This window comes from Ambystoma mexicanum, chromosome 13 (assembly GCF_040938575.1).
Source record: "Ambystoma mexicanum isolate Mex_15411 chromosome 13, UKY_AmexF1_1, whole genome shotgun sequence".
Taxonomy (NCBI): Eukaryota; Metazoa; Chordata; class Amphibia; order Caudata; family Ambystomatidae; genus Ambystoma; species Ambystoma mexicanum.
In genome coordinates this window covers 178,040,840-178,055,313 of record NC_090938.1, presented here as the reverse complement: position 1 = coordinate 178,055,313, position 14,474 = coordinate 178,040,840, and the positions used below count along the sequence as shown (strand labels likewise).

The 14,474-nt window shown below is 44.6% G+C and overlaps 1 protein-coding gene across 1 annotated transcript in view; it reads right to left on the bottom strand.

The window, feature by feature from the left end:
• Positions 1 to 14,474, bottom strand: part of LOC138521049 (phospholipid scramblase 1-like) — a 331,721-nt gene that overhangs the window by 75,070 nt on the left and 242,177 nt on the right. The window contains exon 3 of the mRNA XM_069633566.1: positions 1,143 to 1,173. Within this exon, the coding sequence (XP_069489667.1) occupies positions 1,143 to 1,173 (31 nt within the window). The remainder of the gene's footprint in view (positions 1 to 1,142; positions 1,174 to 14,474) is intronic.

The following is a 14,474-nucleotide window of genomic DNA, read 5'->3' as shown; positions in this document are numbered from 1 at the left end:
TAGGGATTATACCATCTGCACCACAAGGGGACTTCAGGCCATGCCAGGAGTTTATCTACATCAAATACCCTTAAGGGGGGAATAGGGCATGTCATGTCTCATGTTGCAGTCCCTTGGTAAAGGTATATGGAATGGTGGGCTAGGCCAGGAAATCCGTGAACTTCTCCCCGAAGCCCAGCGTAAAGTAGAAGTGCTGACACAGACTTCAGACCCTCTATCTCAGTAGAGGATTTACAGGGAGGGGAATGGATGGGACCCAGTGAAGGAGGGGCAAGGATGTGCCTTGGTGATGAGCAGGGGTGGTCATCCTGTGAGGTGTGGGGTTTGGACTCAAGCTCGTTGCAGGGATACACCTTATGCGAGTAGTGTGGATTGCTCTTGGGTGTGGTGAGAGGATGGACATTGGTTCAATATAAGGCCGTTCCTTGGGTGAAATGCGGAGAATGGCCTTGGGAGCTGCAAGGATGGACCTTGGAAAGCAAGGAGATGGGAGCCTTATTATGAGAAGTGATGGGCCTTGCAAAAGGAAGAGGGGCTGTTTAAGGTTCAGCCCAGTGGGGGCCTTAGGTGGTGAGTGAGAATGAGCGTAGGGTGAGGTGCATTGATGGACCTCAAGTGAGGTGCAGAGTAAGGCCTAAGGTGAGACACAAGGGTGGTTTAAGTGTGAGCAGGAATGGGATTTTAGTGAAGAGTGGAGTGGAGAATAATGAGTGGGAGATGGTCAAGTGTTGACAGGCCTGAGAGATATGGTTGGTAAGGTTATCGAAACACAGCCGGCGCTTTGGCTGTCGAGGGCAGTGGAACCATTTCTCTTATGTGTCATGCAATAATATCCTAACATTATAACGTAATTGATAACAATGAGATTACAATGAATGATAACAATGAGATTACAATGCATGATAACAATGTGATTCCAATGCATGATAACAATGAGATTACAATGCATGATAACAATGTGATTCCAATGCATGATAACAATGAGATTACAATGAATGATAACAATGAGATTACAATGCATGATAACAATGTGATTCCAATGCATGATAACAATGAGATTACAATGCATGATAACAATGTGATTAAAATAACTACTAATGTTCATAATTATACTTTGCTTGGTATTATAGTGTTGTTCTTACCTGTTTCTTGATGGATAAGCACTGTGTCCATCTGCAGTAAGTAACAGCAAAGAAAACGATTCATTTTAATTTTAAATGTAATTTAAAAAACATGAAAACGGATAAACAGAATGCATGAACATATTTACATATACATTAAACATGCATTTTCTATAACTTATTTAGAAACGTGCACTTATTATGGTTACCTCAAGCTAGTTAATCACCATAATCAAAAAGAACAACTAGAAAACCTGTCAGTCTCTAAAATATGAGCAAGAGCTTCAGTCTCATCACAGTCGCCTCATCGACTGGTCGATGCAAATAGACCTGCCGCTAAAAGGTTGGAGGCAGTAGAGCAAAGACGAGGGGCCTCATTATCGGCAACCTCAGCTTACCGTTTCCACCGCCCGATATCACAGTAATACTGCGATATTATGGGTGACGGCGGAACAGTAAGTTCCCATTCCCCTGGAGTCCTGTAGGTGCTTCAGTGATTTATCTGCCAGTAGGTCAGGCCTGCCGGTAGTTCACAGCCCCTACCCGCAGACTTAGAGTGGGCAGGCCCGGAAAAGTTGCCAGTAACGTTGTTACTGGCACCTTAATTCCGGACCGGCACACTTGTAATGAGCGTCCAGTCACAGCCCAGAAATGTGGTGGGTTTAGATTTCTCTTGATATGTGTTGCTCTGTAATTGTGTGCTACATTTGTACTTCAACACCTAATTACACAACTATTTAATAAGCAAATAATAGCAGAGATAATCATATGACAAAATGTGTTGTATTGTGTCTTAACATGAAGGAGAGCACACCTATGTTTTTTATCCTGTACGTCACAGACTAAACTCCTTTGTGAATTGTTTCCATGTTTATGTACCCGCTTCAGGCTCGATTCTGAGGTGCAAGGAAAATTAGAAAAGTGTTCTTCCTTCAGCGAACAACACTTTTCTATATTGCAACAGATGAACTTGGATTCCAAAATGTTGGATTGAACAACATCAGGACATTCATGGTTGCCTGACACCAGACATTGCTGTCGCAACACCTACCTGCTGTAATATTCTAGTGGAATGCCACCCGAGGTGCTCGGAGCATCGTTGTTTCTTGGCTGCTATTGGTCCCCCTCCCCCTGCCTCCTCCAGTGATGGTGCTCCCTGCATCACGGAATCTGTCATGGAAACTTCTCTCTACACTTAACGCAGTTTCTCTGGAGTTTAAACTTGGAGCTTGTAACTTGGATTGCTCCCTCCAACACCACTACCCCAGCTTCTCATTCCTCAACTTTTTCCAATTACTCCCAGACATCCTGCCTTTCTGGAAAGGGTGGCTGTGTTGACATCTGGTCTCATTCTTCTTGGCTGCTTCTCCCTGCTACTCCTAATCTTCCTTTTCTTCTTTCGAATATCAACTCTCCTTCTTCTCCAAACCCTTTTCTCTTTATTTACCATCCTTCTGGCCCTCTGCTATCATGTGTAAATGTCCTTGACTCCCTTCATTCTTCTATACTTCCCTTGACATGTCCTTTCTCTCTTCTTGATGATTTCAACGTACATCTCGACTTGCCTCATTCTGCCTCGGCATTCTTTACTCTTATTGAATCTTCCCATCTTTTTCTGTTTCCTTTTCTCCTCTCACACCTCCGGATCTTCTCTGGATCTTGTCTGTTCCTCATTTCCTTCTGAATCTTCTGTTTCCTCCTGGACCATTTATTCCTGAGATCATGTTCTTGTTTCATCCCTCTACTACTCTGTCTTCTCCCTTCTCTCCTCTCCCTAGCATCTTTCATGCATTGTGATCTTCGCTCCTTCAGCACTTCACTGCTTTCTCCTCTCTTGACCGCTCCTTCCCCTCTCCCAAGTCTTCCGCACAACTTACTCCTGACTCTTGTGCTGCCTCTTTCCAGTCCTCTCTTACCTCCACTCTTAATTCTCTCCACCCCTCCAGTAAGCCCCCTCAAATTTTTGTATTCCTTCTCTTAAGTCTCTTCGTCCCTCACTCTGCAAACTTCAGTGCTGCTGGAACAAATCTCACCTTTCTTCTAATCTTCATAAGCTTTCCTATCCCATTACTCTTGTCATCTTCCTTAAGAATATTCTTTCTGCAAGTCCTCCTGACTCCTCACTTTCCAGCTCTCTACCTGCTTCTGACTTTGCTGATTACTTCACCTCCAAAGTCTCTCTCTTTCTGCTCTACCTTTTCAACTCCCTTTTCACATTCTCCCAGCCCTCATCCTCCCTCATTCCTCGTCTTCCGTCTTCTTCTTTTTGCGCTTTCCCCTCTAACTGACTTGGACACTGCATATTTGTTTTCATGTGCCCATCCTACTGCTTCTCCTCCTGATCCTATTCCCTCCAATGTCATCACTTCCGTCTACCCCCAGCTCCTTCCTTATCTTACATCCCTCATTAATCTTCCTTTCCAACGGTAACTTTCCTTCCTCCTTTATCCACTTCTTGTAAAACCCTCTCACGATCCTTCTCTCCATTTTAATTTCCATCCTGTTTCCCTTCTTCCATTTCAATCTCAACTGTTGAAGTAATTTGTTTATTCCCAAGTCTCTTCATTGTTACATCTTTATTCTCTCCTTCCACTCTCCGATATTGCTTTCGGCCTGCCCATTCGATGGTAACCGCTTTTTTTCACGTCTCTGCCTCGCTTCTGTCTGCTCGTCACAATAAACGTTCCTCTATGCTCATTCTTCTCGATCTATATGCAGCTTTGGGTACTGTTGACCACCCCACTCTCATTGACACTCTTTCTTCTGTTGGCCTCACTGGCCCTGTTCTTACTTGGTTTCGTTCATATCTCTCTGATCGTTCTTATTCTGTTTTGTGGGCTGGTTGCCCCTCCTGCCCACACCCTATATTATATGAGGCCCCCCGGGCTCCGTCCTTGGCCCTCTCATATTCTCCCTCTGCACTTTCCCTCTTTGTACACTTATTTCCTCCTTTGATCTTTCATGCCTCTTTTCTCAAATCTTTTTCTCCTTTTCTGACTTTTCTGAAACGCTCCACTCCTGAGTTTCTGCCTCACAGCTACTCAATTCTGGATATATTCTCGCTTCCTACATTTGAATCCTACTGAGACTGAGATTCTTTTCTTTCCACCTTCTTCACGTTCCCCACCTTCTCTGCCCCCCTTTTTTCTTTCCCCCCCTTTTCTCTCTACTTCTCGGCTCATAATCTCTGCGTTCACTTTGACTCCTCTCTAACTCTTTCCCATGCTATATTTCACTCACTGCATGTAACTTCTTTTCAGTCTTTGCCATGCTCATCCTTTTCTCTCCTTCCATGCCTCTGAACTCCTAATCTGTGCCGTTATTTTTTCCCCGGATTTACTACTGCTGAGCCTTCTTAATTGGTCTTCCTGCCTCTCGTCTTACCCCTCTTCGATGTATCCATAACTCTGCTGTCCGCCTCCTCTTTTGTCTTCCCGCTCGCGCATCCCTTTCACCCTCGGTCTTATCTGCTTCTATATTTACCTTTCAAACCTCGACTCCTTTTTTATTTTATTTCCATTGTTTTTAAATGCCTTCATGGTATTCCTCCTTCTTATCTTTCCTTTCTAATGTCTCTCTAGGCTCCCACTCGGCCCCTTCGATGGCAGTCAAGTTTTCATTTGGTTGTTCCTAAAAATCACTGCGCTGCTTCCCGAATTCACTAATTTTACCTATTGGCAGCTCTTCGCTGGAACTCTCTCCTCCTTACAGTCTTCTTCCACTTCACGCATCTTTCGTACGTGACTAAAGGCTCATGTTATGACCCAAAGTAGAGGCATCAATATAAAGGATACTCTGGATGCCAGGAGACATCTTCAAGTAGCTTTAATCAGGTTTCATCATGGAGATTAGGAAAGATAGTTACAGGTTACAGGGAAGCCCACTGGCTCCCACCACCCAGGCTACATCATTCTCAGCTGCCCTGGGTAGAATCTCATCCCACAGCATTCTACTCAGTCACACCTCAAACATTCCATCCATGACCTCATACTTCCAAGCACTCGGGCATACATGCCAATAGGGAAGCAAAGCAGATAACGCATCAGCTTAATAGGGTTCTAATCCTAACGCCTCCCTTTCTTACCACAGCAAGAATACCAACGCTCACAGCTTTCACTTTTCTCTTCTTTCTTATTCCCAATATTCCATTTATTGTATCACTGTCATTTTCTATAAATCGCTTTGTCAAAAGCGATAAGAAAAACACAATAAGTACAAATACAAATACAAACTACAAATATAATCCCCCCAGACACTGCCAGGGAAACGTTCCATATGGGACCAGTGATTATCAGCCAACAGGCCTACCCTAGACCCAAGACTGGGACTCTACAGAACCAGATCCTCCCTAACGGAGACCCCATCCTGGACTCCAGATCCTAACGTCTCAATCCGGATCATAGCCTTGATAAAGACCCAAGAGGTCGAAACACGTGTCGGCCGACTACCACTAAGACTATTAGTCTTCACTTAAATAAACCTAAACTGTATCAATCGCACACAGCGTGGATATTCATCCTTTCCAAACATACCAATGCTAGGTAGCCAGGACTTTCTCTCAAGAAAGAGTTGTTCAGGGTATGTTAACGACACCTCACAGGTGCCGCATTCAAACTCCTTTTATTAAAATGTAAAAGTAGGACTCTGCAAGGAAAATTGCCTCACAGTGTCTGTGCTGTCATTACTGACGATCACTGGGTCATAGTTAGACTGCAAAACAAGGGCATGCAAGAGTCCAGGCTTTAAAGGGATGGTCTAGTAAAAATGTTTATTTCAAAAATAGATAGGCCACATAAAAAAAAATACTAGCATCCTCCGTTTTAAAACTTCCTATGTAAAATTTTGAGCTATTCAAGCTCAAAATTCGAAAAAGCAAGCACAGGGGCGCAGCCATTTTGTGAAATGGAGGCCCTCCTGTGCTGGCTTTTGCTTTTGCGGCACTAATGAAGGAAAAGCCAGCCAACTGTAGTAAACAAAGTCTACCGCTGGGTGGCTTTCCCTTCATTAGTGCCGGGACTCAGAGGACTCGGACCGGAGACCAGAGCAGGAAAGCTGCAGCTGAATCTCGGTAAGTGCTATTTATTTTTTTTACAAAAAATAAGCACTAGCTGGTTTTTTTTTCTAAGTTTTCCGGGCTGGAGGAGCCCGGAAAACTTAGAAATAAAACCGCAGCTTTAAAAACGTATTTATGTTTGTGGTCGCTTTTGAAGCGACCGCAAACATAAATACAACGTTATTGTGTTGGGAAACGCTGCGGTTTTAAAACCGCAGCGTTTTCCAACACAACCTCGTGTGTTTCTGCCTGCTGTGGCTATCACTTTGGGTCTCCGGTGCTCACCGAAGACCCAAAGTGAAAGCCACAGCAGGCAGAAACACATGCGGTTATGTTTACATGCCGCGTAGTGTTTCTACCTGCAGCTGATTTCCCATTTGGGGCTCTCGGGCTCCCCGTGGGGAGCCCGAGAGCCCCAAATGGGAAAGCAGATTCAGGCAGACACAACGCGGTTGTTTTCCGCAATGCCGCGTTGTGTCTGCCTGAATCTGCTTTTCCATTTGGGGCTCTCGGGCTCGGGGAGCCCGAGAGCCCCAAATGGTAAAGCAGATTCAGGCAGACACAACGCGGTTGTGTTGGAAAACGCTGCGGTTTTAAAACCGCAGCGTTTTCCAACACAATAACGTTGTATTTATGTTTGCGGTCGCTTCAAAAGCGACCGCAAACATAAATACAACGTTTTTAAAGCTGCGGTTTTATTTCTAAGTTTTCCGGCTCCTCCAGCCCGGAAAACTTAGAAAAAAAAACGCAGCTAGTGCTTATTTTTTGTAAAAAAAATAAATAGCACCTACCGAGATTCAGCTGCAGCTTTCCTGCTCTGGTCTCCGGTCCACGTCCTCCGAGTCCCGGCACTAATGAAGGGAAAGCCACCCAGCGGTAGACTTTGTTTACTACAGCTGGCTGGCTTTTCCTTCATTAGTGCCGCAAAAGCAAAAGCCAGCACAGGAGGGCCTCCATTTCACAAAATGGCTGCGCCCCTGTGCTTGCTTTTTCGAATTTTGAGCTTGAATAGCTCAACATTTTACATAGGAAGTTTTAAAACGGAGGATGCTAGTATTTTTTTTTATGTGGCCTATCTATTTTTGAAATAAAATTTTTTACTAGGCCATCCCTTTAATGTCAGTTCACCACACTCTTTCTAGTACAGAATGCAGTGCTTTTAGAAAAAAAAAACGGAACAACACTTTTCTAACCCCTGAATTGCTGCCCCAGTGAGCTGTCGCTATGGAAGCAGTGAGATAGTTTTGTATGCAGTCAACTTCACAAGTAGTTCATTAGTAGGCCACAAGATGGCAGTGCAGTCTGTTCTAAGAAAGCAAAATAATCAGAGCACCAGCATGTACGCATCTATGTACAAAAAGCTGGTTTACTTTTGAAAGTGCACAGCGGAGGGCTCTGGCACCCTTCTACCAACCACTCTCCCCTCCCCCAAACCTAGAATGGTGAAGGAGAGATTTGGAGGCAGGGAGTGCCGTTTCTTGAATTTCTTGCGGACGCTTGGATGGCCATTCCCAATCAGGGCCTCGGTAAAAGTTTCCCGGATAAAATGGGCATTTCTGAAAGTGCTGATCTAAGCATTAACCTATGTTGTGGTTAAGAGATGACTGGTTTTCCAAGAATTCTACTTGGTTAATAAGCAAATTCCACAGTCATTTCCACTGATCACCTTACTAGGTCATTCTCCCCCCAGAATGGTTTGCCCTGTCCTCGCGGGTCAGGTGCTTGCAGTTCCTATGAAACTAAATCTGCACTTTACTGATAAGGCGAGCGCTGAGCTCTTCGGCCCAGTCTTGCCTGTGTGGGTCAGTTTGAAGATCGATTTGCATACAGCTGGACCACTTCGATGTTTGCATAGGCGCGCTAAACAGCACTTGGCCTTTGTGCAGTGTAAATATGCTCTGTGTTAGGGGCACAGACCTTCAGAGCGAAGGTGTTCTGGGAGAGGTGCATTAGAGGATGGAACAAAGTGAAGAAGAAATGGAAGAGGGAGCAATGGAATAGGACAGGGCGGAAGCATGTGGGTACATAGGAAGGATGAAAGGAGGGGAGGAATTGCAGGATCATGAGCGCCCCCTCGAGGCCATGGGAATTATCGATAAATTTAAATAGCAAATTTGCTTCTGTCTGCTATATTTTCATCATGTACCAGAGTAAGTACTCATGCCTGGATAACAGCCTCAAAGTGCTTAGTATGTCTTCTCATGGCGAGTGACTAATATCATGGGCTCAGGTGTTGCCAGGAAATGCCAGTCTCGTGCCATCACATGCACACATACTCCCACAGTATGTCAGGAATCCTGTGTCCAATTACTGCCCCCACGCCCCCCACAAGGCTAGGTATTTGTATTTGTATTTTGTTTATTTATATTGCGCGCCTGGCCCAAAGGCATCTGGGCGCATTTCTTACAGTTACAGGTTACAAGTATGCAGGTCACACTAAAGTATTACGTAATACAGCATAATTTGCTAATGCAATGGGGATGGGAATATATAAAACAGTACGAATTTACAGTGAGTTATGCAAAATTTACACAATAAGTTAAATAGTAGTGTAAGGTCAGTAGTTTCAAACAAAAACAACCGGACAAGTGGCCGGCGAGCAGAGTTAGTTATTGTGGACAAGGGGCAGCTGTGGGTTTGTCGGGACATGCGCAAAGAGCCACTCTTTGGCTTTACTCTTAATGAGTAGTAGGGGGGTTCTGATCTGAGTGGGTTTGGAAGTGAGTTCCATAATTTGGTAGCGAGGACTTGGAAGTTGGACCCACCAGCTTTCTGCAACTTGAATCGTGTCAGTGACAGAGAGTGAGCTTGGGCTGATGTAAGTGGGAGGGTGGAAGTGTGGTATGTAAAGCGGTTGGCCAGATATTCAGGGGCTTGGTTCGACTGGCACTTATGTGTTAGTGCAAGCGTTTTGATGGATATTCTTTGGGTCACAGGAAACCAGTGAAGGCTATGACTAGTGTTGGAGATATGTTGTTTCCTGGGAACATTGAGGGCTGCCCTAATGACATTGTTCTGGGATACCTGTAACTTGTTGAGGTTCCTTTGACTAGTCCCTAGGTAAAGGGCATTACAACAGTTAATTTTAGGCATAATTAGGGTTCTGGCACGGAAGATGCAGTTAGAAGAGGTAAGGAATGGTCTGCATGCTGTAATGAGTTTACATATATAAGCTGCTGCAGAAACCACAGCGTGGTTGTCTCGTGAGAGACAGGGTGGAATCTATATAGATGCCTAGGGTTTTCGTGTCATTGGATACCTTGATTGTATTGCCATCAATAACTAATGTTTTAAAGGCCGAGACCAGTCTATTAATTCTGTAGTGGGAGCCTAGGATGAGTAGCTCAGTTTTCTCATCATTGAGACAAAGCCCATGTTTCGCCATCCAAGCCTGAATGACCTGATAGGCATCGTTTAGGGCTTTAGAGTCGGTCACGTGGTCACCAGTGATAGGGATGAGTATTTGGGTGTCGTCCGCGTAGTTAGTGTAGGTGACACAAATAATCAAGAATATCAAAGAGTGGCTTAGTAAACATGTTATATAGTGTGGGTGAAACGCAAGAACCTTGAGGGACCCCACACCGGATTGGTGACGGTTCAGCTGAGGCAGATGGGGGAAAAGACCCACATGGATCTGTTTGCCAGAAAGGATCTAATCCAGAAGGTAGCTTCATCGGAAAAGTGGGCCGCAATTTTTAAATGATGGCATAGAATTTGATGGTTGACCAAATCAAATGCTGCACAGAGGTCAAGCAGTAGTAAAAGGGCCAACTTGCGTTATCTTTTAAATCTTCAATTTGCGTTTTTAAATCAATGAGGGCAGTTTCTGTTCCGTGCCTGGGTCGGAAGCCAGACTGTCTACGACCAAGGAGTTTATTGGAATCAAGATATTCCTGAATTTGTAGATAGGCGGCTCGGTCCAAGATTTTTAGTAGAAAGGGCACCGTGGTACTAGGCCTGTAGTTGAACGGGTTACTTGGGTCTAGTGAAGGTTTTTTAATTAATGGGAAAACCCACGCATCCTTAAGGTTATCAGGGACAATGGCTGATTTGAAGGACGCGTTTATGAAGGTGGTTATGAAGGGAGCTAGGTCATGGGCATCCTCCTTAATGATGGGGGCTGGACATGAGCCCCCTGGCAATTAGAAGGTTTGAGTTGTTTGATGATATTTTCTACTTCAATAATGGAGAGAGGTGAAAAGCTGAATGGTTTGAAGGAGTGTGTAATCGGGGAGGTTTTGTCAGTAGAGGTGTTGGGCTGCGAGTCAATGAGAAGACTGCATTTTCTAGCATTGATTTTAGTTTGTAGTGTAGCAATTTTGTCAAGGAGAGCTTTTTGGATATTAGTACACCGTGTGCTGTCATTATTGGAGTTGGAGAGCTTTTTGGATATTAGTACACCATGTGCTGTCATTATTGGAGTTGTCAAGGGGGGCTATGGGAGATTCAAGTTCTTTAAGTATCTTGAAGAGCTCTTTGGTATTAGATTCTGCCTGCAGGATGCGCTTATTATAGGTGTCTTTTTTAGCTAGAAATATCGCCTCTTTGTAATTGGATGAGGCTGTGATAAGAGTGATTTTGTTAGCATAAGAGGGGAGACTTTTCCAACGCGCCTCTGCGTTTCTTTTAGCTTTGCGAAAGTCTCTCGGGTGTGGTGTGAACCACGAATTGAGGTGCGCACAAAGTTTAGATATCCGTAGTTTCATTGGGGCTATAATGTTTAACGCTTTTAGGATGGTTTTGTTGTAAGGATCTACTGAGACTGTGGGGTCAGTGCAAGACACTGAAGCGTTATTGCGAATGGGAAGGATTAAAGGTAGCAGTTTCTTTCTTGTAATGTCCTTCTTATTTCTAGTACAAGTAGGTGGTGCAATATTTTGTTTAGAGCATTGGTTGTTAGTTTTAATGTTGAAAGTAATCTTATGATGGTCCGACCAAATGCAAGGTGTGTTTGACACAATGTTGATGCTACAGTTCAGGTCGGCCAGCCAATCAAGAGTCCTGACTTTAATGTGGGTAGGTTCCTGAATGTGATGGGTAAATCCCAAGTCAGTTAATGTGCTGGCAAGGTCAAGGGCTTTGAGAACATTGGGGTCTTGGAAGCCAAGATTAAGGTCCCCAAGTAGAATAATTTGTGAGTTGGGCTTGGTGTTTGCGGCAAAGAGGGAAGTAATGTCCCCAATGAAGGTGGAGATAGTGCCTGGTGGTCGATAGATGAGATGCACAGTGACAGTTTAATTAAGTGATATTGGCAGTTTGACTGATATTAGCTCAGCAGAAGGGATCTGTTGGTTGGGAATGAGTCTAAATTCAAGGGAACTTTTGAATATAAAGGCAACGCCTCCACCTTTGGAGTGGTTGGTGTTCCTGTCGCATCTGAGGATGGAGTAGTCATTGGGGATGGCTAGGGAGAGTAAAGGTCCCGCTGCTGCGTGTAGCCAGGTTTCCGTAATCGCTAGGAAGTCAAGGTCTTGGGTTACAATGAAGTCGGCAATATCAAGTGCATGGGCTAGGAGGGACCTGGTGTTCACAAGGGCCCCTTTCATCAAGGTATCTTTGGTGGTATTGTAGCTGGAGTTATTAAGAACCACAGCGTCTTTAGGATATGAGGTAGTAGTACCTATGGACTCAGGGTTTGTTATGGTATTTTATTTATTTATTTATTTTATTTATTACATTTGGATACACGCCCAAACCCTTGAGTATCACTGCGAAAAGTACATATATCTTTGTTGGCAAGTTGAGGTTACATCCATCTTTGTTGTTTAGTATGGCAGTAAAGCAGGTTTATAATCTAATGAATGCCATAGCAATGCTCTAGTTTAGCTAGAATTTGCCGTCTGGGGCAGGAGGTATATGAGAGAATATTAGTACTTGTTGAACAACCAGGTTTTGAGTTGTTTTTTTAACTTGGGTAGCGATGTTTCATTGGATAGGTGGGGTGGGAGCGAGTTTCAGATGCGGGGTGCTGCGATGGTGAAGCTAGAATTACCTGTTCTTGTGGCGGTAAAGCGGGGAATGTGCAGTTGGATATTTAGCGTTGGATCTAAGGGATCTCAATGTGGTTTTGCGTGCAATGCAGTTGTTGAGGTAGGTAGGGGCCGTGTCTGACAGGCATTTGTGTGTGATGGTGAGTGTTTTATAGAGGATTCTGGCCTGTACTGGGAGCCAGTGTGCCTCTCTTCTGTGTTGTGAGATGTGTTCTCTTCTTTTGATACCCAGCGCTGCTCTGAGGGCTTTGTTTTGTAGGAGCTGGAGTTTGGTTAAGTTAGTTTTAGAGGTGCCTAGCAGTAGGGTGTTACAGTAATCTATTTTAGTTAGGATGAGGGCTCTAGCAAGTGTCAAGCAATTATTAGGCGATAGGAGAGGCCTGCTGAGTGTGATGAGTTTAGCTGTGTAGGCTGTTGAGGAGGCGAGGGCGCTAATATGGTTGTTCATGGTGAGATTTGAGTCGAGGTATACACCCAAAGATTTGACTTTGTGGTTATTGTTGATGCGTGTGCTGTTAATCATTATGGAAGTGTAATCTGGGTGGAGTTTGCTGAGTTTGCTGGGGGAGCCAACTATAAGGATCTCAGTTTTGTCTCCATTGAGGCAAAGGATGTTGTAAGCCATCCAGCTTTGGATGTGTGAGTAAATTGTGTTAATGGTGGCCGTGTCTTGGTCCAGGTTGCCTGTGATGGGGTTGAGGATCTGTGTGTCATCCGCAAAGTGTGTGTATATTACTCCCATGGCGTCTAGTGCTGCGAAGAGTAACTTGGTGTAGGCGTTGTATAGGGTGAGGGAGAGGCAGGATCCTTGTGGTGCACCTAGTGGTACAGGGATGGGATCTGCTGCAACTTCTCCTATGGAGACTCTTGAAGTGCGGTCAGATAGGAAGGATTTTATCCATGCGTTGGCCTTGTGGGAGAGGTGAAAGTTGGTGGATAGAGTTTGGCAGAGTTTGTCGTGGTCGACCAAGTCGAAGGCCGCAGATAGATCTAGGAGTAGGAGGATACATAGTTTGACGGAGTCCCTAATGGCATCCATCTGGTTTTTGAGGTATTGGCCTGGAGCATGTGAAACTTGGTAGAGGTAGGATGGTATGGCCGTTGAGTTTTATGACAAAATCTAGTTCCTAGTCTGAGGTTCCTGAGATGAAGAGCACATGGTTGGCTAGGTGTGGGTTTAGTTGTGAAGTGTTCCAGCCATAAAGCAGGAATTCAAGTAAGGGTTGATGCAGGACCTAGTGTAGGAGGTCTCAGTGTTGTGAATGCACGAGGTGTATGAAGTATGTGCACGTGAAGAAGAGGAGTGGCTGCTCAATGGCGGTAGTGGGCGAGAGCTAGGATTGTCAGTAGGGCATGCAATGTTGTGCACAGTTTTCAGTTTGGAAGGGAGTTGGGGGGTGATGCTATAGCTCCAGGAGGACCTAGTAGGTGAGATTGTGGTCAGGAGCATGAGAAATGTACAACAAGGCAGGTAAATCAAGTACATTGTAAGCTCAAAACTAGGCCTGAGGGCAGGATTTCCAAACAGGTGACTGCCTGGAGGCAAATCAGATGAGAAATCCTACGGATTATATATCAAATGTGGATCACAGGTTATGAACAAGGAAGCAAACATGGGGACAGTACATTGCAAATAATAATTACCCAGGTGCCAAGGAAGGAGAATGGAGGGACATCAGAGGGGAGCATATAGATAGATAAGGGTTGAGAAGCATTGTGGGGGGACGCAAGCACTCCTATCTGTCCTTCTGTAATCCTGTGTCACTATTATATACTGAGTTGAGGCCCCATGTGCAGCTAGAGAAGGCGTGGTTTTATTGGCAGCCTACAATGGCCAGCCAGACCCAGATACTGCTATCAAATGTTAAGGTGGTATCATCAAATGCATTATCGGACCAGGGGTTCCAATCATGTATACATTCACCCACTCAGTGTGATGGGTAGAGACGTGGAGATGCTATCATTGCAGTTCAGGAATTGCTATATTTTGCACACAGTGCTATCAAATACCAGGCAATGCATCAAATGTTAGAGAACTCCAGAGAACTCCCACAACTTTCAAAGTTTTGTGAACCAATTAGAACAGTGGGAGTGCTTAGGGGGGCTGATACATATGATAGGGTAAGCCATATACATGTGTTAGCAGTTAACATTAACGGTTACTTGAAACTTGAAAAACACATTTTTCCAGAGATAGGGGTCTTGCATGCTAAGAAGCTTCTTGCCCAGACTGTCTGGCTGCAATTAAGGAATGGTGTGCCGCCAACAATCTCTGCCTTAATGCCAGTGATACTGAGATCCTCCTCGTTG